General features: G+C 34.2%; 1 protein-coding gene and 1 pseudogene across 1 annotated transcript; one reads left to right on the top strand and one right to left on the bottom strand.

The window, feature by feature from the left end:
• Nucleotides 1-4,078: 4,078 nt before the first annotated feature.
• LOC128164116 (uncharacterized) lies at nt 4,079-17,031 on the top strand. Its single transcript, XM_052827863.1, has 7 exons — nt 4,079-4,235; nt 9,368-9,514; nt 11,193-11,306; nt 12,636-12,809; nt 13,438-13,661; nt 13,910-14,142; nt 16,837-17,031. The coding sequence occupies exons 1-7, from the start codon at nt 4,184-4,186 to the stop codon at nt 16,871-16,873; spliced, it is 981 nt and encodes a 326-aa protein (XP_052683823.1). The 5' UTR covers nt 4,079-4,183; the 3' UTR covers nt 16,874-17,031.
• A 7,680-nt stretch (nt 17,032-24,711) lies between these two features.
• On the bottom strand, nt 24,712-26,611 carry LOC128164115 (tripartite motif-containing protein 3-like; annotated as a pseudogene).
• Nucleotides 26,612-27,427: the final 816 nt, after the last annotated feature.

Raw genomic sequence — 27,427 nt, 5'->3', positions numbered from 1 at the left:
ATTGTGTCTTGGTATCAATTACATGTATACATATGTACTCTACGTCTTACTTCATATTTACCTGTTTTTTTTTAATTGATAAAAAATTCCACATCTTTATCATTTGAAACGATTTATTGCTAATTTTTTAATGATTATTATCTAACTTTTAAAAAAATTCAGTTTTGCCAACATTTTTTCGCGATCAGATTTTCAAAGTGCAAAACGGGAGCAAACCGTTTTTGTTTTGTTTTTGGTTTTGCATTTTGCTCGCTCTCGCCATACATTTTTCTACTACTTCCCTTCTTCTTGCGAACATTAGTTGCTGTCCTATCATTTTAAAACCGGACTTATTTTTAAAAAAAAATTAACCAAAATATTGTATGTTCACCCCCACCCCCCCCCCCCCCCGCAGTCTTTAAATAATGATGCTACATAAGAAAATTGCTTTTTAACCTTCTTTTTTGTTTCTGTGTGAGCATCATCGAATGGAGTCGCTCTGTAGAAGTTTGTGGGTACACTGTATTAGTTATGGTGTTCCGAAGGGTTTCACTTCGACCTTCGCACTTTCGCATTTAATAGGTCAAAGATGCGAGAGTGCGAAGTTGCGAAGGCGAAAGTGCGAGAGTGCGACGCCCCCCGGAAAATCCAATATTAATAACTTCACACATGCAGTAAAGGGGGAGAGAGGGTCCGGATCCCATCCCCCCGGAAAATGTAATTTTATTACTTATATATAATAAAATCTCTAATATATATCTCGAACCCCCCCCCCCCCCCTTTCCTTAGAAAAAGTTATGGATCTGCACAGGCTGTTGAAAATAAATTCTAAAACGTTCATCGTCTACTTATATGTCCTTTTATACAGCTAAAATTGTCTTTAAACGATAGAGAGCTCCACAATTATAAAAAGGCGAAGGCGAAAGCGCGAAGATGCGAAGGCGAGAGTGCGATGTTGCGATGGCGAAGGAGCGATAGTAGTATCGCTTCTTCGCCTTCGCACTTTCGCATTCGCATCTTCGCGCTTCACCGTCTCATCTTCGCACTTTCGCTCCTTCGCCGTCGCACCTTCGCACCTTCGCAATTTCGCCTTCGCAACTTCGCACTCTTGCACCTCGACCTAAAGGCGAAAGTGCGAAGGTCGAAGTGGCCCCATCGGAACACCATAAATCTCCGTCTATTTTACATGAAACCAGCGTCCCTTTAAACTTGTTTTGATGCACGAAAAAGATATTTACATCCTCCCGAACGTCCAAGATCTTGTTAAAATGGTTCTAGTTTCTTTCTCAATTAAACAGAAATTTCTTGATTGTGATGGATTGCATGACGGATAAGAACCTTATAAATCAAATTTGCGAAAAATATGATTTTTAAAAATTTATTTCGTAAATATGAACAGAGGCAAAAATAGGGCGGATTCGAACCCGTGATATGCGGGCTACAAGCCCGGTAGTTTAACCACTGAGCTATCATCACATTCGAATAACTCTTTAAAAGTGGCGTGTTGTCTTAAAAACTAAAAGGTACGTCTTGGTGTATTGAGGTAACTTAAAATAATAATAACTCAAATCAAAGGCACGTGTACATTTTTTGGTACCAGCATTATACGGTGTAAAAAAATATACAACATAAAAACAACCAAAAGGAGAAAAATCAATGTCCAATTTGTGCAGAGCTAGGTTAACATTACACATACATTCATTTAAAATATCTGAGCATATTGCCTATAGCTCTTGTTAAAGATGACATATACTCTCTGTCGTAGTGTGGCTAAATAAAACCACAAATAAACATCGACTGCACGCTATGGGGTCATTAATTCACCCTATTTGTGGTTTACCTTTAGCAATGTTTTCGTACGGTAATACGGTCAGTTCTATTCAAATATGCAATATGGAAGTCAACTCTATACACATGTCCATGGAGGAATTTGTGAATGAAACATCGAAAAAAAATTTATTGTATGAAATTGACAATGTGATCAATACAATTACAACAAATTATCGTTAGAAAATATATTGTATACCGGGAAATATTCGCCCCCCCCCCCCCCGTTTTATATTTGCCCATTCCGCCCTCGTTGTCAGAGGGGGAATTTAAGACTGGGCGACTTCCGATATCTCAAATCATCTTGCTTTCTTATTCACAACTTTGTCTGGGCGAATTCATAACGGGGCGAAACTGTTGGCAAGTGGAAAAGGGCGAAAATAAGACGGCGCGAAAACAGTGGTTATTGGATTTTTTTAAATCGCAATCCTTACCCACTGATTGATCCATGGATGCAATTCGCTCTCTTTGTGGATTTTTCTACTATGGAGGAATAGTTAATATGCACTTCTGGAATAGGAGTCTCTTGGAATAAGATTGCATGAATTTATTAACCTACTTTTTAAGGATACTTTGCTGTAATTTCACACATTTGCTCTCCTTGTATCTGTGTAATATGACCTAACTATAATTTCTTCGTTATGCTGGCCATGTTTGTTAACAAAGGAACGAAAACAGATTCCTGACGGGGATTTATGATGGGGAATGTTTACATCTTATCTTCATTCGGAATACACTCGAAATACATCGCGCAATTTTTCTTAGTACTCGTGGCCAATCACATATTCATGTTTCTGACCTATTACAAAGAGATTTAATGAATCTAATTAAAGTTAGATTTTAGATCTGCTCGCTTAATCTTTACACATAGCGAAAAAGCGAGCGGATCGAAATCCAATTTTTAAAAAGATATTGAGAATTCATCAAATTGTAATTGATCGTTTCTCTCATATTCAAGGCAGGGAGGAAGGACTTTTTGTACGCCGTCTTGAACATACGGCACATTGCATTTTCGCTGGCAAATGTATTGGACATACTTGTCAATCAAATCATCGAGAGCCAACCACGACTTTTTTATTTGCAAATTACGTTGATATATGCTCGTGTAATTATATCGGAATATTCATTAGGACACAGATACATTGATATGTTCATGACATCCAGTATCGATTGGATCAAGAACACACAACAAGTACATTTCTCATTGTGACACTATTTTTGACCTAGGACCTAGGTCGAGTCCATCAATGCACGCCTTGATGCAGATTTAGATTGGCGTGTTCGATAAACCTGTATTTAGCTTATATTTTTGTGATAGATTTGACATTTAAGGTGGGATGCTTCATCAAGGTTTTATTTTTTATGCATTGTTTAAGTATCGTTGTTTTTTAGATCTGTATTTTTGTACGAAAATGGACAAAAGGCTTTAATAGATATTAAGGTTTGCGCAATATATAACAATTATATACGAATATACTAGCAGTAGGGATGCTTGTTTGTTATATATATTAATTGTATGCAAATTGATTAAACTTATTTATAAATATAAATCCAGTTGACTTTTGGTTACAAAATATTTTTGCGGTTCAATGATTTTTTCTACCTTAGATCAGTATGACTGATATTAGGATAATGTAAAGTTTTAGATAATAGTATTTTATTGAAATTACATGATATGTTTATGATAAACATTGAATATCTACATATTTAATATTTTCTTAGATAACATGTTTTTTTACAATGATTTATCCATAGATATAAAATTTAAGTATAAGATACTAGTATTTTCTTTTTTTATCAATTTTTTTTAACATGCTTTTATATGTATTTAGATGGTTGTCACGTTGTATATTCTGTATTTTATAACCTGTCCAGTAAAATCAATATTTACAACATGAAAAAAATCATACAAAGTAGCTTTAAAATGTTTCCTCAAATCTTTACACAGAGCTTTAAGGAGGCTTGATTGTTAACAAATTAATCATCAAATTTGCCTAAAATTTTAAGAAATGATTATAGTTTGGCTAAAAAATACTATTTATCAAGAAAACTACCCTTATATGTTACCTTTAAAATTAGAGTATTTCCCTATAAGGTGAAGTGAAGAAAAAAATCAATACAGTTTACTTTTTAAATTTGGAGATGTTCCTATAGTTTGATTTAGAACTCTCCTTTCAAAAGAGATAAAAAAGTATAAAAATGCATGGCCGCGACCATCGAGCCTTCTTAATATCCTGCCTTGTATTCCGACTTGTCAAAATTGAACACAATAAGACAAGGGGTCCAGGGGTTCTGTGTGTATATATATAAAGGAGCTGACCGCGGCCCACAGGTCACTACCATCGCCAAGAGACAGGACAACACAGGTGTTGTAAACATGCGGAATTACTCCCCTCTCATCCTCCTGCTCGTGTCTCTTCTACACCTAGGTAAGATTGTACATTAACGGATAGGGGGTGGGGATATTGGGAGTGGGTGGATGGGGTGGCGGGTGGAGATGACTTTCACACAGCGTGCTCTCTCTCTCTCTCTCTCTCTCTCTCTCTCTCTCTCTCTCTCTCTCTCTCTCTCTCTCTCTCTCTCTCGGGATGGGGGTATTTAAAATATATGAGTATTTCTCTAAAATAACATTTCCTGTTACAAATTTTGTCTTATTGAAACATATTTGCAAAAAGCAAATTTAAAAGAAAATCAGAGAACAGTTGTAAAGTAGAAAAAAAGTAAAAATAAAAGGGCAAAATTTCTCAAGGTGGAGAAAATTTAATATTATATTAATATTGGCGTATATTGCCAATTAAAAGAAACCACATTAAGTAGGCTTATTAAAGACAAACTAACCTAATTCAGAAACTTTTAGCTTATGTCAAAGAAGAATCATATAGGATTTTACAGCATATATACGTCAACGATTAATCAAGAAGCAGATGGTTTCACTTGGCAATACTTCTTGCAGATTGTACATGGTTAGTTCAGTCTTTGCCGGAATTTTGAAAAAGGTTGATACGTTGTTGACATACCGATGAGCGACAGAATCATTCTATAAGCTAGGATTTCTGTTCGAGGCTACAATGTATGTAGAGCTTTTATTTTTGAGATATCGCTAAAATTGTGGGATCAATATCACCTGCATCCTTTTTCCCCACGTCACTTCATTTGGATTACTGGAGCAGATAAATATAAATATTAAACTAAAGAAAAGACTAAACTGCTCAACATTTACTTAACTGTCTGTATGTCAGATACCGTCTAGAAAATATTACAGACTGTGAAGATCAAATGTGAAATTTAAAGATTAAAACTTGGAATTATTTTATCTTTTTGATTTCAATTTTGTTGTCAGAGGAACTGTTTTTGGAATAGAATTCTGTTCCAGCAGGTTTGGGATTGTTTTCTTCTTGTTTAAAACCTTGTTTTAACCTGCGCATTTTTGGACTTGTACCTTTTTTGTGAAACATTGAAGAAGTTTACCTTTAAGGAGCCATTTGACCGTGGCCAAGAGGGACATCAAACCATAAAAAATGGTTTCATGCTGGACGTGACAAATATGTGATGGATTTATTCCCGTATCAAAAAAGCATTTATACGAGTTTCTATTCACGGGGACGAAAATCAGACAGTGATGAATGGATTCAAACCCAGGCAGAGAGAGAGAGAGAGAGAGAGAGAGAGAGAGAGAGAGAGAGAGAGAGAGAGAGAGAGAGAGAGAGAGAGAGAGAGAGAGAGAGAGAGAGAGAGCGAGAGCTCTTTCTTTATATGTCTTTATGTCATTCTCTTATCCCCTCCTTCGTGGCTCCCCATTCTCTCTCTCTCTCTCTCTCTCTCTCTCTCTCTCTCTCTCTCTCTCTCTCTCTCTCTCTCTCTCTCTGCTTAAACTCTTAATGAGATAAACCATAAAATTAAGTTCCATAAGATAGCTATAGGACTCAAGAGTATATAAATTAAAGTGATCATTGCTTGATAGAAAAGTACTGATCGTGGGTCGGAGCTTCTATTAAAGTGACAACATGACAGAACTTGATTGTGCCAACGTCTACCATGCCACAGATCCTTAGTTTCAAACGTCGGAACAAACCACAATGGTTACACAGAGCAAGTCTGGAACAAATGCTACCGGAATCACAACGTTGCCTTTAGATTTCTTATCTCCCCGTATGGACCTTTAAGATATGATTTTCGCTGTGTATTACATGTAAGCTATAGAACATTTTGAGACTTTATCAATATTTTAACAGATTTTCAAGTTGTCTAAAATTGTACAAAACTATTACCTTATTCTGGCGTGGATTCAAAATTATTTTGCTGACGGGAGGGGGTATTGTTAAACAAGAAGAGGTGGTTAGGGGGAGGTTGAAATAAGCCCTTATGGGAGGGGGTTAAGTTTTGATAATGATAGAATAAAAAAAATCTTGCTTTTCTAAACGGCATGCGTCTCCTCAAATCCTCTAGTCTCACATCGGATCTGTGTTTTACAAGGGCTGGACGGCCGCTGAGAAGATGAGCCCCGTAGAAAAAGAAGGAAATCATTCAAACTATAAAGATTATACATTTGGAATCTTTGATATAACTTTAGCTATTAATTCATATCTGATAATTGAGAGTAGATCTGTGGTGTACATCTGTTGACCACCCGCCCCTTTACATATCTCGAAAGAGCAAATTTTCAGTACATGTCCTTAGATGTTGTGAATTTTGACACCGTATAGGGATGTGTGTGGTTATTGGTCTCCTCTGACACAGCAGGTGCCCGTTTTTTGACAAGAAGAATGTACATAGAGAGGATGTTAACATGTATCAAGCATATGGAACGACTGATACAGTGGATATATTTATGTGTAATTTATGTACTAAGATCTGGAGCGTCAATAAATGCTGTGCCGTGTTGTCATCCTAATGCAACACTGGGGATGTGGTTTCGTTTGTAGTAGACTGTTTAGATTCACCTCTTAAGAAGACTGGAAAAAAAGACTGGTAAAAAAATTAACCATTAAATAACCATCACATTTGCTTTTAAATTTTAGACATATTATTTAATACATTATTTAGTCAGTCTTAAACTATTATCCAGTAAAGAAGAAATCTAAATATATTTAAGCTTTAAGTTTTGCATTTCTCCTACACACTTATTTTCATACATAGCTCTCCTTCTAAAGGAGATAAATGTAACCCAAAAATGGCCACGTCCATCCAGCTCTCCTAATTTCAATTGAAATGAATCTAATTAAAATTGATGTATGTTATATGCTGGTATTATGTGCTCTTGTCGGTTTTGATTAATTTTCTCCTACAAATGCAGTATACATTGTATATTGTTCTGATATTACCCTTAAAAATTTTTTAACAAAATTTTCAAACTCAAGACGATCAGAATATGTACATGAAATTGAGATGTTTGAAGAAGTAAGCTGTTGGAATTTTCAGGAATCGAATACGAATATGGATGAGCAAACTTCAATTAATCACAACATCTTGTCTTTAATATTAAGTAAATCAAGACTTCTTTGCATAAAAATATAACGCTTAAAAAATAACATAAACACATCTTTTTTCCAATAACACAGTGTTGTAGGTACACTTATTATTTTCAGATTTTTTTTTTGATTTGGGCAACTACAACAAATGGTTTATCGTTAAAAGCCTCCAATAACTTTTCAGTGACATAAAATCTGAGTATTCTCGTAAACAAAGTAGATATTGTTGGATATAGATAAGTTATGCATTTGTTTTTGATAAAATTGTGACCATGAACAGCCCACTATAACCGAGGTCAACTGCATAAAGTCCGGACATTATCCTCCCGTGTCCACTTAACACTCGTACGTCAATTCATTAAGTAGAAGTCACAAAATACTGCAGTTAACTGTAACATGCTCGTGTGTGCGTGAAGGTGATTAGATGCAAACAAATGAGCGCCATAATAACCGGACATCAAGCGTGTGCATGGCTGAAGAACGTCAAAGCGCCTGCAGGACCCTGACAAGACATAAACGGCGTGCAGTGACCTACTTTTGTGCAAATCTGTTGGTTTTTGGTATAAAGTTGTGATTATAAGGCCCGGGAAAATGTGGTGGAATCTTGGGAGACGTGTTAATTACTTGATATATAACCTATTTCTATGTATTTATGTTCGGTTGTTAATGTCAGGTGCAAATACTGAGGTTATACGATATTGGGGACCATAAATGACATTTGTTGGTGGGAAATTTTGCAAAATGGAGTATTTATCCAAATTATATAGCATGTTGTGCAATAGTATTGCCTCAGATGAATTATCTAAGACAAATGGATGCACACAATTTGTATGTAAATTCGTTTATGAAAAGCATCAAAAATGTCATTTCCAAACATTCTTCAACGCATGACAGAAAGATTCTACAAAACAACTAATGTAAAAAATGTGAATGAAAAAGAAAAAAAATGAGAAAAATATCAAGAACAAGAGAGAGAGAGGGGGGGGGGGGTGAAGGGGGAGCCACGAAGGAGGGGATAAGAGAATGACATATAGAGAAAGATCTCTCTCTCTCTCTCTCTCTCTCTTTCTGATTTTAATCGGATCAGTAGCTTTATTGCACAAAAATGGAGATTCTGTATACAAGGCTGTCATACTGGAATGTTTCCTATCTTCATTCTCTATATAAAACAGATGATTTAGATCATTAAACGTCAAATAATTTGAGCCAAAAGAACTCTTTTTTATATGGGAAGAAAAAAAAGGAAGAACAACATTCTAATTACTGAAATTCTCAGTATGCATTGTAGCAAAAACGGGTTACTTATTTTAAATATCGGATTTAATTGATACATCCTTTACAGTTTAAAAGAAAGTAAAATGCAAAAGGTGCGTTGTTTGCAGTAATTAAATCCACACAATTTTCCATAAAACACCTGATTGTCAGCAAAACCAAAACTAAGCTACACGATAGCTACTACATATCAGTGAATGCTTGGTCCTGCAGTTAATTAAAGTATACATATCTGAAAATATGTATCAATCAAAATGCCTCGTTTGAACTAAGAGTTGGTTATATATTAATTACCAACAACCTCTTGCAAATATGTTTTAAAATGCATTGTAATTGCTATTGTCTAAGCCTAAATCGGAATAGTAATTGAAAATGTTTTAGACGTACTCGTTAATTAAGTATTCAATCAGGTGTAAAATAAATTATCTTTATACCTTGATTCTTCGACCCCCGGCTGTAAAACATAGACAAGCTCGCTGTAGCCCCAATCTCACTTTACCATTATATACAGCCAAACTTCGTTACCTCAAACTAGATGGAACTGTTTTAAAAAACTTTGATATATCCCAGTAATTAATAGATAGAGGTTAAAATACAAAAAAAAAAAAAAAAAGGAATGGGCCTTACAAATCACTTCGGCATATCAATTGTATGTAAAATTTCAGGGTTCGATATATCGAAGTTCAACTGTAATTGAAGTATTAATGGCCTTGAACCATAAAATCTTTTCTACAGCAATATTGGTTATATTTTGTATGTAACGTGAAATACATAAATTGTTTAAAACATCAAAATCCTAACTTTTTTATTTTTTATTACAGGAGAGTGCCAGTTAAATTTGGGCGAGATCCTGAGCGACCCCACGATGAGCAAGATGTTGATGGGAGGCGGCACCGGGGGACTCGGGGGACTCGGGGGTATGGCGGGCCTCGGCGGGGGGCTCGGCGGTCTGGGTGGAGGATTGGGAGGTGAGTTGTCTGTACCATTCAAACGTTTGTGTTTACCACAACACAACACAAATACATCTGAATGATTCAGACTATTTTACTATAGAATTTTTAGTAATTAGTTCGTATACAGACTATTCAGTAATTTTAGTAATAAGTGGGTGGAGGATTGGGAGGTTAGTCGGCAGTTCTAGTAGTCTGTATCATTTAAACGTTTGTGTTTATCTTTACAATGCAAATGCATCTAAATGATGCAGACTATTTTAGTAATTTTAGTAATTAGTTCGTACGCATTCACATAGCTTTACATTTTACTTTTGTTAGGGCGGAACACCTCTCTATCTATTCATTTAGTTATAATTTTGAAATGAAATCTTAAGAAAAATGTAAATTGAGACTGGTATAACATACTTTTATCACTTCTTGCTGAAAAAATCTCTTTTAGTAATGAAGTGAGTTTAAAGCGTTTCAACAAGAGTTACCTCCCGTATTCAGGGGGTATTGCGACCTTTGTTAGTTAATGAAATGCTATTTTTATTGCTTTTAGATGTTTGGTTTTCAGGGTGTACATAATTTGTTGCATGTCTGGCTATAATGAGTATCGTAGCAACAACATACCGTTAGCTGGTTGATTAAGAAACATGTAGATGAACAGAATTCAAAAAGAAGATTATCAGATTATTGCCAAAACTATGCCCTTCTACAAAAAGATTTCTCTTCGATTAGACTCTATTGGCGAGGATCAAACAAAAGTGTCCTCACCGAAGATAATAATAATGTACATTATATGGCACTGATTGATTAGCAACAACCTATAAGACTACATATTGCCTAAAGTTGGTCCATGAGTAGCAATAAATAGCAAATTCTCTTTTCTTGATAGTAAATGGTATTGCATATTTGAAGCAGCGAATAGTTAATGTTTTATGGAATAAGTGTTAAATAGTGAATTGATAAAGTTATTTTTAATTCATTAGTATACCCAGTAGGAATATCAATGGATATCAAGTTCTAATTGGCAACAACAAACGTGTAAACAGTGCATATTAGAAGCTAAAGCATAAAGCTAGACTATGTATTGCAGTGAACAGTATGCATGTGTTTATGATATTGACCATATGTACAGGAATAAATAGCACGACTACAGTCTGGTTCATTTATATATCAGCAAAATCATTTATGTAGTGCTTCTAGAAAAGTGTCTGTTAGTGGAAGAAATAGCGTATATAAAAAACACAAGTGAAGAAGTGAATAGCAAATATGTGGTGATAATAGCATGCGCGGCCATTACTATTGGTTTTACCCATAATGCACCCTACGTAGATACATCAATATACCAAAAGCATTTATTCCTTGTATCATGCTCAAGACCATGTATGGCATTTTCTCAAAAAATATTTTGCAATATTTTTGTATGTGCATTTGAATTGAATACTGTTATTCTTAATTCCTATGACTCTACCATGTACTATATAAATCAGCTTAGAGTGGATTAGGTCAATATCTGTTAAACCTTTCAAATCTCTTCAAATCAAGATCTGTTCTTTTGCTTCCTGTCTACATTCTTGTGATATATATTTGATTGAGTCAGTCAAGACTGGAAACTCTGAGTTGATATATACCTGTACAGTGGAAAAACTGGAGCTGTATGGACGTATGTAGTGCAGCCTCGTTTTGATCCACTTCCTCTTCTTGATAGGTGGTGAGAGCGCATTAAATCTGGGGTCTTTAATGGAGAACCCCATGCAGATGTTGACCGACCCCACCATGAGGCAACTGCTGACGTCAGGAGGAGGCGGGGTCTCGGCCGGAGGTGTACTACCTTAGCAACCATAATCTTTCATCAGTAGCCAATGTCTGTTTGCTCTTGCTATATATAATGAAATATGGATAGTGGAAGTATAGTGCATGCAACATTTCAGGCAGGATTCAGTATATGATTTAATCTGTCGTTCTTTGTCTAGGAATATGTCATCCTTTATTTAAGTATTTCGTCATCCTTTTGTTGGTATTTTGTCATCCTTTGCCTTAGGCTGTCCTCTTTTGTAAAGGAAATATTTATCGTTTATCTAGGTATTTTATAATCCTTTGTGGGTTTCGTCACCCTTCCTTAAAGTTCTGTCATCCTTCGTCTGTAAAATTTCATCCTATATTTAGCGACCTGGCTTTCTAACAACTTGTCCTTAGTTTTACAACATACTTTCCTTTTGTCCATTGGATTTCCTCTGTAAGTAAATTCAATCCTTTGTCTACATATTTGCTATCCTTTTAATGGATTTATTTTTATTTTTTACGCATGAATTCGGTCCATTATCTATGAACGATGTCCTCTCTGTAAAGACCGTCATACTTTGCTGAGGAAATCCATTTTTTGTAGTAGAATACCATCGGTCTCCCTATGGCTATGTTTCTGTTATCATTTCCCTACAACCTGTTATCCCCCTTTAGGAATAGTCAATTCTTTTCAGAGAAATGCGTTATCCTTTGTATTGTAGGAATACGTAGTTTCCATTTTTGTTTAATCCCCCCCAATTAGCTTGCATCACATTGTTTGTCGTTTAGAGTTATTTTAAGGTGACGGATTAAAGTTTTTTTCAGATGACGGCGTCTTTCTTGTGGCTGTTGTTGATAAACACTTGTTTTTGACAAAACCCTTCATGTATGTCACGATTAATCTGAAACGCGTCTTTGGCGATACGTCGCGCTAGAACCAAAGTGCGCTCGCACTGTATAAGCTATTTATCATTTCCTTGTTTGCGATCATACATGGAGCTTGATTCATGACACAAAAGCCAAACAGCATAAAAAGGAAAGGGAAAATTTAAACAAACCAAAACAAACAAAAACATATTAGTATGAATTCTATACATTTATTTCTTGAGACATTATTCATCTTTACAATGAAACATCATAAGCTTTTTTAAAATAACTTTAAACAAAAAAAAAACTAAGGTAAAAAATACTGGTAACATTTCTATAAATTGATACGTTATACCTTTTTGATGAATTATACAATTGGATAATCACACAATATTGAAAATAATAAATTCAATTTCATATTTTTTTCATAAAAATCAAAACACACAAAAATAATTCTGAGATGATGAGAATCCAATACAACTTTATATGCCACATGTTTTAGGTGTGGACCCGGCGATGTTGAGTGCTTTAGTGGACCTGAATAGCGCGCCACTACTTGATGTCAACACCCTGACCCAGCTCAGTCAGCTAAACGACCTCATACCACCCACCACCCCCAAACCCGTCACCACCCCCAAACCAGTGGCGGCTGGCTCCACCATTAACCTGTCCATAGGTAAATCCAGGGGGAAAAGGGAAGGGATGGGGGCTTTTGTTAGCACTATGGACAGAATTAGCATAACACCAATGCGGTTTTATTTTAAAGGAGGCGATTTTAAACAGAGCACATGAACGAAAGAAATATTCCTTCAAAAACCCCTTTACCACTTTATTAACAAAGCTTCTTAAATAAATCACATTTTGACCAGTCAAAAGTAAGAATAACAATAATTATATCCTTAAAGACAATATTTGAAATTACGTTCAAAACGTTGGTAAAAACGTTTACTAAAGGAAACCAATAATGATAGTCGTATGTTAAATATACTCGTGTTCAAAGAACTCCATGATAATACGTGGTTACTTTAAGGGTTGCAAATATTGGTGTTTCTTCTCTTGAGTGTCATGAAAAATGATTCAACAAGAGAAAACTGCTATTTTGTAAAATTTAGTGATGTTCACCTTTAGTCAAACTTTTCAAAAATAATTTTATTGAGATTGATAAATTAAAAATTCTTCCTTTTCATTTTATAAAAGTTAAGCCTAAACTACATTATTTCAAAAATGACTATTATATATTACAAAGGACACATTTAACTGCTTTGATGTTTGGCAACCCTTCATATAGATATAAATACTTCCAGGTGGGACCTCGACCTCGCTAGGCAGTGAACAGTCTCTTGCTGACCTCATCCAAAAGCTCCAGCTCAAGAGAAAGAAGAAGGAGGCAGCTGCTGCTGCATCTGCTGCCATAGAAACTGTTCCCAATGGTAACCTGGGGTCGGTGTTTGCGGAAACTTTGAAGCCAAGCAACTTGAACCCCAACTTACCGGTGGCAAAGATGCTTGAGCTTGCCAAGGATGGAATTGTAAGTCTGTCTATCTGTCTGTCTGTATGCCAGACAAACTGTTTATCTAACTGCCATACATCCATACCAATAACCTTTCTTTGTAATCCTATTCTAGCATATATCATGTAAGATGTATACGCGTATTCTAGTTGTTCCATGATCCATCCATCCGTCACACTATATCTTCATCCATTACTAGTAATCAGAATTATCCATGATATAAAGTATTATATCATTTGTCCATCAATTTGTAATTCACATTTTAGGGTGTATCGCCCAGTCTACAGAACATGGTCTGTCCCACAAAGCAGTGTCCATTTCCTTTAGCGTGTGGAAATCCAGTCAAAACCTATACGCCCGAGACTTTCTTCGTTTGCCCAGAATGTCCAATGTGCCCGGGCGACATCCTTAAGGGCGTGTCTGCCAGACTGGGGAAGGTGGTCCGGATTGCCCAACCAAAAACCAAGCCAGGCGTCAAAAAAGCCATTTCATCTAATAGGTAAGGAGTTGTTTCGTAGACACTAATTAGCATGGCTTTATATCTCATATATGCTTGTTGGTCTCACACTATGGGGGAAACTATAATTTAATTCTAAAAACTATAATTGTATGCTAAGTTTTAGAACTTATTTGAAGATAATCATTAACAGTGCATACTTTTTCTGCTTTGCTTAAACTCACAAAAAAGCTGTTAACATATTATATTTAGATACAAGATTTGTATGTGCATGAATAAAATCAAAGTCTTTATTACAGAGTACAGAGGTACAAAGTTTTTCCTACTCGAATAACCCCGATTCCGCACGTGGACAGTCACCCCTATCTATCGCAAATGATGAAATTTCATTTTTGACATTCATAGGGGTACCGGGGAAAAACTTTTTCTCAGTATGCATGGCTCTTTTTTATAACTTGCTTAATTTTTGTGCGAATGCTAAGCTGAGCTGATCTTGTGAAGAATTGTGTTACACTGTGGAAAGATAAGCATGCTACAGAAGCACCAGAACTACGTGTCTTGATTTTCATATTGAACCAAAGGTGCGAGTGAACGTTTTAACAAGAATGCTTTTGAATCATATATATTCATGTATTCTTGCCCGAGCTGAATTTTCATATTGAACCAAAGATGTTAGTGAACATTTTTAACAAGAATGCTTTTGAATCATATATATTCATGTATTCTTGCCCGAGCTGAATGTGAACTATCTTTATATGTTGGATTAACCAGTTCTATGGGTTTTGGTATATGTTAATGTTAAGGTTCTCTGACCTATAGGCGTGAATTTATTTACTTACACAAATTTATATACATTTCTGCTTCACTTTCTTAATCATGAAGAAAAATCTTATCTTTCTAAAATATTCTGTTCCTTGGACGCATTGAATTTCAGATCAATTCAATTGTTCAATAATCTTTTTGATAAAACAAAAAAAAACGTTGAGAAATTGGTAATCTTCCGCATCTTTAACCGGAAGTTAATGTTCTGTTGCAGTCAAGCGCTCACCTCGTCCTATGATGTCTCAAACTTTGCAGGATGAAATCTGTGTCCTTAAATAAACACAGAGGATTATGGGATTGTAGGAACAGATAGGGCTGCGGAACAAACGTTGCCAAACAGCTTTGTATAAGAGCATTTAATCGTACATGTAATATATGCACATTCTATTTGTAACATATATTTGATATACATGTTTTATTGAATATGTAGATGCACTGCAAATTATTTACGGGGCAATTGATATATTTGTTTGATTTGTTAATTGAAAGTTTACTGAATTCTGTTATGAAAATATTTTCAAGGAATTAGCTATTATTTAAAAATCATTTAAAGTCTTTCAAGTAAGTTGATACTTTTAATTCAAATTAAATGCAAGGTACTTATTATTAGGACAAAAATTGATAATAAAAAGTCATTTAATTCCGAACAATATAACTGTTGTTGAATAATGTCGGTTTAACTCTTATTACGCTATGTGAATCCATTTTTTTAAATCAAGTGTGCTGTTGTATATAGTAATGTTTTCTTATTTTGTGTTTAATCAATGTATATTGACAGTTATATTTATGTTTAATTGTTATCTGATATAACATTGTGCTTTGCTTGTAGTTTAGAATTAATTTGACTAGAATGCGCCATGCATTACAGAGCCAGATAACATTAATCATAATAATTTGTTTAACATTAACATGGTTTAGTCTAATTGAAGAAATCATTTGTATTTCCCTATTTGTTTGAATGTGATTGTTATTTAATATTATCCTATTATATGCTTTATCTAAATTCTTTCAAAAAACCTCTTTACATTCTTTTCCCCCCTATATACATGTATAGAGATCCTTCAAGATTAAGATCCTCATAATCTAAAGACTCAAATCAATCTTTTTCTTCTTTCTTTTCTATAACTTGACGCGACAAAACACCTAATGAATACATGTACATGTGAAACATATACCCACCTTTGTTTGACACCTTTTGCATGCAGTCCTTAATTTCCTATTCCCTCTTTAATCAGACACAGATGTAATTATTCTTATCGTGCAGTTTAAATAGGTTAAATTCCAAAGTTTATGCCACATCTGACTTCCAAATTAGACTCAAGTAAATTCTCTTTGGCAATGATAAGAGAAAAACGACCTTAGAAATGAATGTCATAGTTAAGGCTGTCGAGGCAGTTACGAATGATTTATCTTTAAGATATGATCCAATAAAAAAAAACCTGTTATTGAAACATGCCTGTAATATATCTTATCATTTAATACCAGAATGATGTCTTGTCTGGTTTCATAGAGTTTGATCACAAAACCATTTTCACATCTTTAAAAAGACTTTTTCACAACTAAATTTGTGATTAGTTTTTTTTCAGAAAAATTGGTAAAAAATTATCTTACTTATGAAGAAAAATTGAAAATATGATTGCTCTAAACAAATGAATTATTTTATTCAATTTTTAGGAATTTAATAAACATATAATTAAACATACAATTTCCTTAATCATAATTATAACAGGTCGGATCCAGCTTGCTTAAAAAAATTAATTGTCAAAGAAAATTTTACCTTTTGTAATTGAGATAAAACATATTAAAATGTTTCCTTCCTTTGTATTTACGTGTCCAACCCTAGTAAGAAATTAATATGCCTGCTTATTTATGTATATATTTCATGTAATTTGTGTTGCTATTTTCTTTATACAGCGTTGATTCCAAATCACCATTTGAAGTCATGGGATGATACCAACGTGTAGCTACTAAATGGAAATCGTAAAATTTAGATGCAAATATTAGGGTTTTTTTCCTCCATAAATACTCTTTTTTTATCTTTCATTTGTGGATGTACCTAGAATATTGGGATTGATCTTGCTTTGTTAATAAATGACTTTTTAAAAATTAGCTTAAGATTTGTTTTCTTTACGAGATCCATTTCTACACAGACTCAAAGAAACAACAATTTCTTTTTTCATTCTGTACCGCAATGCTAATATTCAGCGTCACGAAGATTGCTTAACTCTGGAACTCCCCCACATTTTTTTTCGTCTCCTCTCTCATACCATCTCAAATTCAGGTCATCAATGATTTAACGCTTCACTCCTAATATTATATGTACATGTATGATGTAGAGGAACACATTTTTTTTATTTGGAATATTGAATTTTTTTCACTTCACTTGTCGTTAATCCTGGCACAAAAAGGTTATCGCTGCTGTCGAGACATAACCCGTATAGACCGCCTATATGACAGCTGTCAATAAAACGGAGGAACAGTCCGTCTTGATCCAGGATGTGGATCCAAGTACTGTTAAAATCTGCTATCATGATCCGACCCTGGCTGCCTGTAGCGATTCCAAATGGGCAAAAGGGTTTTTTAGTATGAAAAGGACGACCAGTGTAGGTGAAGCGGCGGTTTCCTGCCTGGTTCACCACTACTACTACGGAGTCAGACACACATATGTCTAGGTTCTTGTTTTCACTTATGAATTTCATGAGGCCATATTTATAAAGTGGCTCTCCTTTGTCATCGTACTGAACAGTTTGCTTTTCTGTGAAGTCAGCGTAACGTACTACTTTTGCTTCTTTTTCAATATCACTGTCCATGGCATCCAGAAGGTCACCAGAGGAAGTGCAAAAGACCCCTCGAGGTTTCCACCCCTTTAGTCTGATCGCTGTTTGTATCAGTCCATTTTTCTCTAGGTTTACAGTTTTATCTTCTTTATCAGTATAAATAAGATTCCCACTCCTTGTCACTGCTATGTCCTCTGGTTTTCTTCTTGAAGTAGTTGTGATTGACTTAACTTGTTTCCCAGAGAGACTGTAAAGCCTTATCGCATTGCCGTTATCACTTACCCATATGTTTTCATCATACAAACAGGAAACACTGTTTAAAAGTTGAGTCTCCGTGTATATACACTCGATGACATGTGGTTTATCAATAATTGATCTGCCCTATGGAGATAATTTGGTTTTCGAAAGACCAGTTGAGCAATTGTGTTTTTTGTTTTTGTTTGACGATGTTGACAGGAAACCAAACTGTTTATAAATATCTTCTTTGTTGATCTTATGTGAAGTAAATGCTGGTAATGAAACTTTGAATTCAGGAGGCGACCTTTTAAATTCAGCATTCGTTGCTTTGTAGGCAAAGATAAGACTGACATCTTTGGAGTCCAGTAATTTCTTCAGATCGGCAATGCGTTGTGTCATTTCAGTAATTATGTTAGTGATTTCGTTTTCCTTTTTAGTTAGGTTATCCATGTGTTTGGAGTGAATAATTTGAAGATCAAATTTCATTTTTTTTTTATAATTGTGTCTATTTCTCTATGCAATTCTTCTCCATGTTTATCAATCGCTGAGGTCAATTTCTGTGTGTTTTTGTTTACATCAGCTTTCTGATCTAGGATGTTAGACACGATCCTTTGATACTTAGGAAAAATCGAATTCTCCAATTCTTCTAAATCTTTCCGCAGAACTGCATTTTTGCTTTCAGAAGTTACCAAAATTTCGATTTTTTATGCTGCTCATGTTCCCCAGAAGAAATACAGTGAAAGCAAATAGGAATGTCACATTCTTCACAATAAAGATCACAACATTTCGATGAATGTCTTTTACATTTAGTAATAGATCCCCGCTTTTTGAAAGGCACCACTTTGTGTTCTGCAGACTCATCTAAGAGATGTTCCCCCACACAGGCCTTACACAACTGTATATCACAAAGGTCCCAAGACAAAGGGGGGGGGGGGGGCTGGGGTCTCGCAGAGATGACATCGGAATACATCCTCGGCCCAAGTCCTTGGATCTATTGTAAGTGTTAATAGGCTTCCTAGATAATTCTGAAGAAAAAATAATTACAATTAAAGCTAAACATGATATCTTTTATTAGTTTTCATGTAAGTGCATGATCCCATAGAGTTAGATCAAATTGGTAATAACTGGCTTTTTTTGAAAGAAAGATTATTTTTCACCCCCCCCCCCCCCACCCCCAACCCCCCCCCCCCAAAAAAAAAAATAAAACCCCGGATTTTTAAAATATAGATCACACGAGACTTGTCACATAAAATAAATATGTATGCAATGCGTAAATTAAATATAAATCAACTTTAAATCACCCATGTACAAGTATTTTGGGTTAAATTTAGTGTGTATTCTTGTAAAACTAATCTTTTTACGAATGTTTTAATATGACCTAGTTTTATTGGTTACGTTCCTACCACAGGAGAGTTTTGAATCGGATGTTTCATTCCAAAATTTTTATTTGAAATTAAAATGTTCCATTGTTTAAACAATACTTATCATATTCATAAGAAAATTTCAAGTTCTATTCTAAAACTCTACTACTATTTTGCCTGTGTAAAGATACGGACCTACATAGGATATCAACGATTGTGCATTGATAAGGCCCTGAAAACACCTTGATAATACTCGCTTAAAGGACTTCGAACTTGATAAACGTCGTACAAAATTAAACAATTCATCTCAAGTAGTTTATCTTATATTCGATTGTTGTGACGTGATTTTAAATGCACGATTTTGCCGCTAATGATGATCAGAAAAACAATGTTAAATGAATACGTTCTAATGTATCTATCTTACGGGTCTTAAATTTGAAGGGCCAGTGTCCTTTACTTTTTAGTTTCTTACATTTAAAAAATTCCTTATAAAGCTTGAAACTCTAAAACTGATTAATTTACGAGGAGGTGGTGGATAAGCCGACCCACAAATGAATTTACATAGATAAAACTCTTATGCAAAATCGATGGTTACTGAATACTTTCTTAGGTAGGTGAAATAGGTGATCGATACCAAAAAATGATTGGAAATAAAACTTGCCAAAATTGTCGATGCCCAACCTTATACAACAGTATCCAAGAAAATGAAACTGCAATCATATATATGTATTGTTTAGAATCTTAATTATTTAAAAGTCGAAAATTTTCTCATATAATAGCTTCTATAAACCTTAATCCAACTTATTGCTAGATCCCTCAGGTATGACCGGGTGTATAAGATAAATGACAATGTATACGGGTGTCGTCCTAAATAGCTTTGCTCCGATACTAATTCACCCCGAATGGTTTCGCTCCCCTCAGCCATGATATGTAAGGCAAGAGGAAAGATAGATAATCGGCAATCAGTATATTAATTTGACATTTATCTTTTATTATTTCAATATATAATGAATCTTAAAAAAATTAAACTGTTATTATATATATTAAAAAAATAGCTCTCTGAAATATTTTTCTGTATTCATGTTATGATTCGAAACTGTGACTCACCTGTAAAGTGCTGACTGCAGCCGTCGCATCCCATACATTGAAAAAAAAACTAGCAATTTTGTGATAAGGCGCTGAAATACGACGCACTTTGAACACTAAGTACGTTGAATTTTTTTCAAAGTGCTTAAAATCTCTGTCCATCCAATGCACTTTTTAAAAAAAAAAAGCTGTGCAGGGTCCAGTTGCAATTGTGCAATCAGTTCGTGCTACTATCTTACATTATAAATCGTACTACTAAAACAATTTTGACTTGAATTCGAGAAGCTTTATGGTTAGAAACATGCATATATACACATTTGTAAGTTTATGGAATTAATAAGATGTTTGGGAAGAGACTATGCGTGTGCATTCTTTAATTAGTGATTATAATTATATACTGGAAATTGTATCCGTTCCCAATAATGCTATATCATATTAAAAAAAGTCAGCAAACAAATTTATTCCGACTAAAACAAAATCAGTTCAGAACGAAGTCCATATTTTGGGATTTATACATACTCTTTTTCAAAGCGCATTTAATATCTTGGTAAAAATGTTGATGTAAATTCACAACGCACTTTGGAAAAAAATCAATGTACTTGGTCCAAAATTTTAACACTCTTTGAAAGATTTCTAAAAAAATTTTTTTTTCAAAGTGTGTTGACAAAGCGCTTTATATTACTTTTATGAAAAAAATTTCTAGACTGCAAGAATTCAAATGAATGTATGCTAATAAGACTTAAAACGCTTATGTTATTATGATTGGGATGGTCCAAGGGCAATAATTTTTAACACTGCGTTTTATTCATGACAATTTAACTCTTTTTTGAATGTGAACAATGTTGGAAAGGAGATGAATTGTCATTACAGGATAATATTTACATTTTCCAGTGTCTTTGCCTGTGATAACACTACGTATCGATTGTGTGCTATGTAACCCATAACTTCAAATGACTCCAAATTGAGGTGCCAGTGGGTTTTGCTTATTTATATTTAAATATTTAATCGTACGGTGGTTTAGAATCATATAAATACAAGTAATAAGGAATCATTCTTTGAATTTTATGAGGTGAAAATTTCGGTCGGGGCGTGATCAAATCTATCATAAGGTCCGTCGGGCTTTGTTGGATTTGATCACGCCCGACCAAAATTATCACCTCATAATACTCAAAGATTGATTCCTTAAATATGTCATTTCATCAACAATGTGAGCATTATGCTTGTCGTGAACAACTTGTCTAGAATGTGTTATGCAGTAGAGAAATAGAGTACGTAGAATACTTAATACATTTATTAATATTGTGCACTTTGATGTTTTGTGTCAAATAAAATGATTCTGTGTGTGTGATTATTATATTTCCATTTGAAATGTGGTAGACAAATATCATGAAATGTCACCCAATATCAATTATTTACGCAAAAATATACATGTAAAAGGCTTGAAAATTTGAATTTGTTTGAAAATTTCAGCTGACCTAAAATTTTATATAAATGATACGTTTCTATGTTCTACGTCAAATTAGATGACTATTTGTGGGGTTTTACCATACTATACGTGTAGCTCGGAATTCTTCTTGGAAAAGCCAAAAAATTCATATTAGAAAAGAATGTGCGCAATATTATTCACATAACAGTTAAGGAACTACTTGCCAAACAAATAACATATCGTTGATTTTAGCATAAAAATAATCAATAAAATCAACTTCCGTCAGTACTTTGATTTACCTTGTAACTGCTGCGGACTTACAGTGTTGTTTCTTTCAATACGTAAAGGATGGACCAAAATATTCTACTGTATCAATATCAAATTGATTTTAAAAATGTAAAAATGTGAGTATTTTTTGTTAAATAGATATTTAAGAACAAAAACTCTATTTTTTTTTAAATACATACAAGTTATATTAAGTAGGTTTATAAAAATGATAGAAACAAAAGGAAAAATGTATCTCACCAAAAGATTCCATTTGTAATGTATTTCCATGGTACGCCTTTATGTCACGAATTTCTTTAATGATACAAACTGATGTATTTTAAAAGGCGACTTACATTTACATGTACAAATTAAAATTAGACTAGTCTATGTTTGTAACAGGAACATAACATAATAATTGTATGTATGAAGTATACCGTGGGGTCATTATCATAACTTTGATTTTCAGAAAATTGCTATTTTTCTTACTTTATAGTCAGACGTGAAGCAACCAATTCGAAAATTGACATATCAAAACTCCTGAAAAAATAGTTAAAATATGGTACTCTACAGTTGAACTCAGTGTAAAAGATACTGATGGTTTATTCACAATGCTTCACAAGAGAGATAATTGATTGTTGTTAGTTGTTGCAATTGCCAAGTGTGACGAGATAATAATAAATTAAATATAATTGATTTCACATTAATCAAAAACATGTATTAAAAATAATCGTTTCACTCGGTCGGAAGGATGGTATCTGGTGCCAGTTTTTAAAAAAAATCTTATTTCTTACGAATAATTGTTAACCATTGGAATATAATTGTCACCGATTTAATAATTGAATTTGATAATTATACATGGCTTTCGTCTTTCACTGTAAAGTTTTATTATATTCTATGACTTCCCTAGTAAGTCATTTTTATTTCATTGAATCTCTAAATTTACCAATTGCTAAATTAGTACCAATATCGATGCACTGAATTTAGCTTACACCTCTGGTTGTATCTCAATGATGAACACTTCCTTCGTATGTCTTTTTTATTTCAATGAATCAAAATGTTTACCAATCTTTAAATGGTTAAATTGATCAATATGAATGTATTCAATTTAGCTTACTTGTTGTATCTCAATAATGAACATTTTGTCAAAATTTGTATAAGACATTGACTTTGATCGATGTAGTACTGTAAAAGTTTTGTTAGCAGTATCAAAAACAAAAGTAAATAATATGGAAAAAATTCAAATATCTTGCGTCATTTAACTTTTAACTTAAGACACCAATTTAGTGCTAATATCCAAAAATATAGTATTTTTAAAAACCATTTTACTTTGATATTGTCAACCATCTTCTTCACCTAATAGTCTTATTGTTTTTTATAAAGATAACAAAGCCGTAGATGTGTTTTTGATTTTTATTGTTAACAAATATGTCACAAAACAAAAACTAATTCTGATGTTGGCAATCTCTCATATCTCTTCGATATGACCATTTTATCCCATTTAGATAATGTTACACTTTACAAAGAACCCATCCTCACAACGTTAGGGATCCTGAGTTAACTGGGACATCGGCGACCTCAAGACCCCTGACGTTGTGAGAATGCAGACACCACAAACTACAAAACTAGATGAAAACTTACATTTACGTAACTTTTTTTTTTTTTTTTTTTTTTTTTTTACATGTATGCAATTTTCCGACGACTGGAAAAATCAAACACAGAATGCGTCAACATCATGAAATACTTATTGTAGAATCATAGAATAAAGTCATAGAATAAAATATATAAGCATAGAAGAGGTAGGCTATTATAGTATAATATAATTTACTAGTATACGTACAATTTATCTAATGTTATTACGGGCCGCCAGAAGGCGGTCTGTTATTTGATATACATTTAGATATTGTATCGTTTCTGCGGGATAGCTATTTTTATAATATCAATAAAATGCTTATTTTTTAATGAATTTAAAGTAAATTTGCATGTAGAAAAATGTTTTATTCATTTAAAAAATATTACACATTTGTTTGTTTTACTTGTAAATGTAGGTCATAGACTGTCGTGTTAGGTGCCTTTTTATCGAGACTATAATCTATTCGGAAAATTTTGGAGTTTTTCATTCTTGTCAAAACAATGTATCGGGATTGGTATGCTGGACCTACTAAAGACCTGAATGACATAAAATTTTATATAAATGATACATTTGATTCATGAAATATCAATTATTTACGCAATAATATGAGAGACCTGAAAATTTGAGCTCACCTTATTTTTTAAAATATTTTTGAGAACCTCATGCAATTAATTCAGCATGATTATCTTCATTAACGGAAATGTAGATAAGATTTATAATTCAATTTAGGGAAAAAAATTATCCGGCTTAAGTTTTACCTTTAAAATTGTACAGTTTCTACTGGATGTGAATATGATCTTACACGTTCCTTTTAAATAATCTATTTCTATTTTATTATGAAATCATATAAACAAATGCATATAGTTTTAATTAAATACAATGCAACAAAAAATAGAAATGATTTGAAATACATAATCTCAAAGAGAATAATGATGAGTTGAACTTTGTATTAGAATACATACAAATCATTATGTTCTCATATACTTCATACTATGGCAATGGTCATTAAATTACCGTTAGAAATGCTAACGAACTCGATTCTTAATAATAAAAGTAAAATGTTAAACTTCAAAACGCGTTGCTGAAAATATATTTTAATTTACAATAAAATTAGTAAACTCGTTATTTTCTTCTCTTTGGTGTGTTTTAATGTAAACAATCAATGATGATTCATACAATAATTATTTTTAGCGGCCCATTTGACGCTTGCGTCAATATATGCTTTCTTGTAATAGTGTTTACATACAATATTGGATTTTCTTTACTTTACCTGTGTAGTACTCAGCTACAAAAAGATTGTCTGTTGTGTCAACACATATACCAAATGGACCCTGTAAATGACAGTTGTCAATGTAGCGGAGGAACTGTCCATCCTGATCCAGGATGTGGATACTGTCGTTGTTCCAGTCCACTGTAAGAATCCGACTTTCGCTGTCTGTGGTAATTCCACGTGGACTAAATGATCCCTTGGTCGTAGAGGGAGGACCAGTGTAGGTAAACCGAAGCTTCCCAGCATGATTGACACTACTATGGCACTGGCGTAATAGTCGGACACACATATGTCAAGGTTCTTGTTCTCACTGATGTATTTTGTGCCACCTGGTGAATAAAGAGGTTCTTCTTTTTCACTGTTTTGAATACTTTGTGTCTCTATGGAGCCACAGTAACGTACAACTTTAGTTGGTTGACCATCATCACTGTCCATAACAACCAGGAGGTCATCAAAGGAGGTACTACAGACACTGCGAGGTTTCCAGCCCTGTAGTCTGATCACTGTCTGTATCTTCGAGTTCTTCACTATGTTCAGAGTTTCATCAAAGTAGTCAGTATAAACTAAATCTCCCCCCTTTGTCACTGTTATGTCCCATGGCCTGTTTCCTGACTTGGTTTGGGTTGTCTTCACTATTTCCCTTCGGAGGTTGTAGAGCCTCATGATGTTGTCAACACCACAAGTCCACATATCTACATCATTCAGACAGGATACACTAAATAATCCATTAGAGCCTCCATATTCGGTGTTTATTTCTGTGGTGATCCAAGGTTCATCAATTAGCGGTTTGTCCAGAGGAGAGTACTCAGCGCCTGGAAAATCCATTGTGAAGCCGTGCCTGTCTGCTTTAATAGATATCACTGAGAGTGAACCAAGTTGTACGTAAATCTTTTGTTTGTTGAACTCCCTAGGGATAAATTTTGGCAAAGAAATTTTGAGTTTAGGTGGCAGTCTTATGAATTCAGCATTTCTAGATATGTAGGCAGAGACAAGGCTGACATCATTGGAGTTTAGTATCTTCTTTAAATTGGCAATGCTTTGTGAGATTTCAGTAATGGTGCATGTGATTTCATTTTCCTGTTTATTGAGGACAGATAGAAGTTTGGAATCCATTTCATCAAGATCAGATTTTAGTTTATCTATAAATGTGTCTATTTCCCTGTGTAGGTCCTCTCCATATTTGTTGATTGCTGTTGTCAATTTCTCTGAGTTTTCTTTAAGATCAGCTTTCTGAACGGATAAGATGGACACAATCTCTTGATATTTGGGGTAAATGGATTTTTCTAATTCTTGTAAATCTCTCTGTAAGATTTCAAGATTTTTTTCAAAGTTTTCTGAAAAGTCAGTCTTTTTATGCTGTTCATGGTCACCAGAGGAAATACACTGCAAACAAATAGGAATGTCACATTCTTCACAGTAAAGTTCGCAATATTTTGATGGATGTGTTGGACATTTAGAAGTGGATCCCCTCTTTTTAAATGGTACCACTTTGTGTTCTGTTGATTCATCTAAGAGATGTTCCCCCACACAGGCTGTACATAGATGTATGTGACAAATGTCACAGTGCAAAGGGGGGACAGATGTCTCACAGAGATGACATCGTAACGCATCCTGGGCATTGTGCTGGGTGTCCATTGTCAGACACCTTGTCAGACACCTTGTCAGACACCATATGTATAGGACATTCTGTGGAAATAAACAAATTTGCAAGATTTTAGTGACAATAGCCTGTAGAAAATAATTGCACATGTAAACGTTTACCAAAAATGTCCGCTCGTGTACTTTAAAGCAACAAAAATGAACTTATAAACGTGTACATAAAAGGGACTGTATACAGTGTGCGTATAGAGACAGCTTTAAGACTGTTTGTTCCGTATAATTCAAGTTCATAAAAAAAGCAGGCACGCAACACCCCGGGGGGCTAGGGTGGTGTTATAGTTGGTATTCGCATGCCAACTCTACCCAAATAACTTTGGGATAAGTCTGCCCCCTCCCCCACCGCGTCCCTTTCGAAATCGATGCTATGTGCCTGAGTGCATTCGAATGGGCAACAGCTGAAGTCCTTGTTAAACAACACAAAAACGTAATGCTGCAAATATCGACAATACTGATATTTTTTTTAAAAATAACGTTTATACATTTAAAGTTAATACAAGTGAATACAAACCTCAATCCAACATATTGCAAATTCTTCCAGCCAAGTATTTAGGACCTCGTTAGAAGTTACGAAGGTTTTAATTGATATTTCCCCAATACCTGCCCACGTCCACCCTCCGTAGTTCACTCGACCCAGTATATGCAGCGCTTATGCAGGTATATAATCTTTGATAAGTGTCAAATGAAATCAGTGACTGCATAGATAATCATTGATAAGTTTATTGATAAACACTTTATTGGGCAAGCGTTGACGAATCATTGTGGTTTATTATTTGTAGATACCTTTTATACCAC

The sequence above is a fragment of the Crassostrea angulata genome, chromosome 9 (genome assembly GCF_025612915.1).
Source record: "Crassostrea angulata isolate pt1a10 chromosome 9, ASM2561291v2, whole genome shotgun sequence".
Classification (NCBI taxonomy): Eukaryota; Metazoa; Mollusca; class Bivalvia; order Ostreida; family Ostreidae; genus Magallana; species Magallana angulata.
This window is presented reverse-complemented; position numbering and strand designations above follow the sequence as displayed.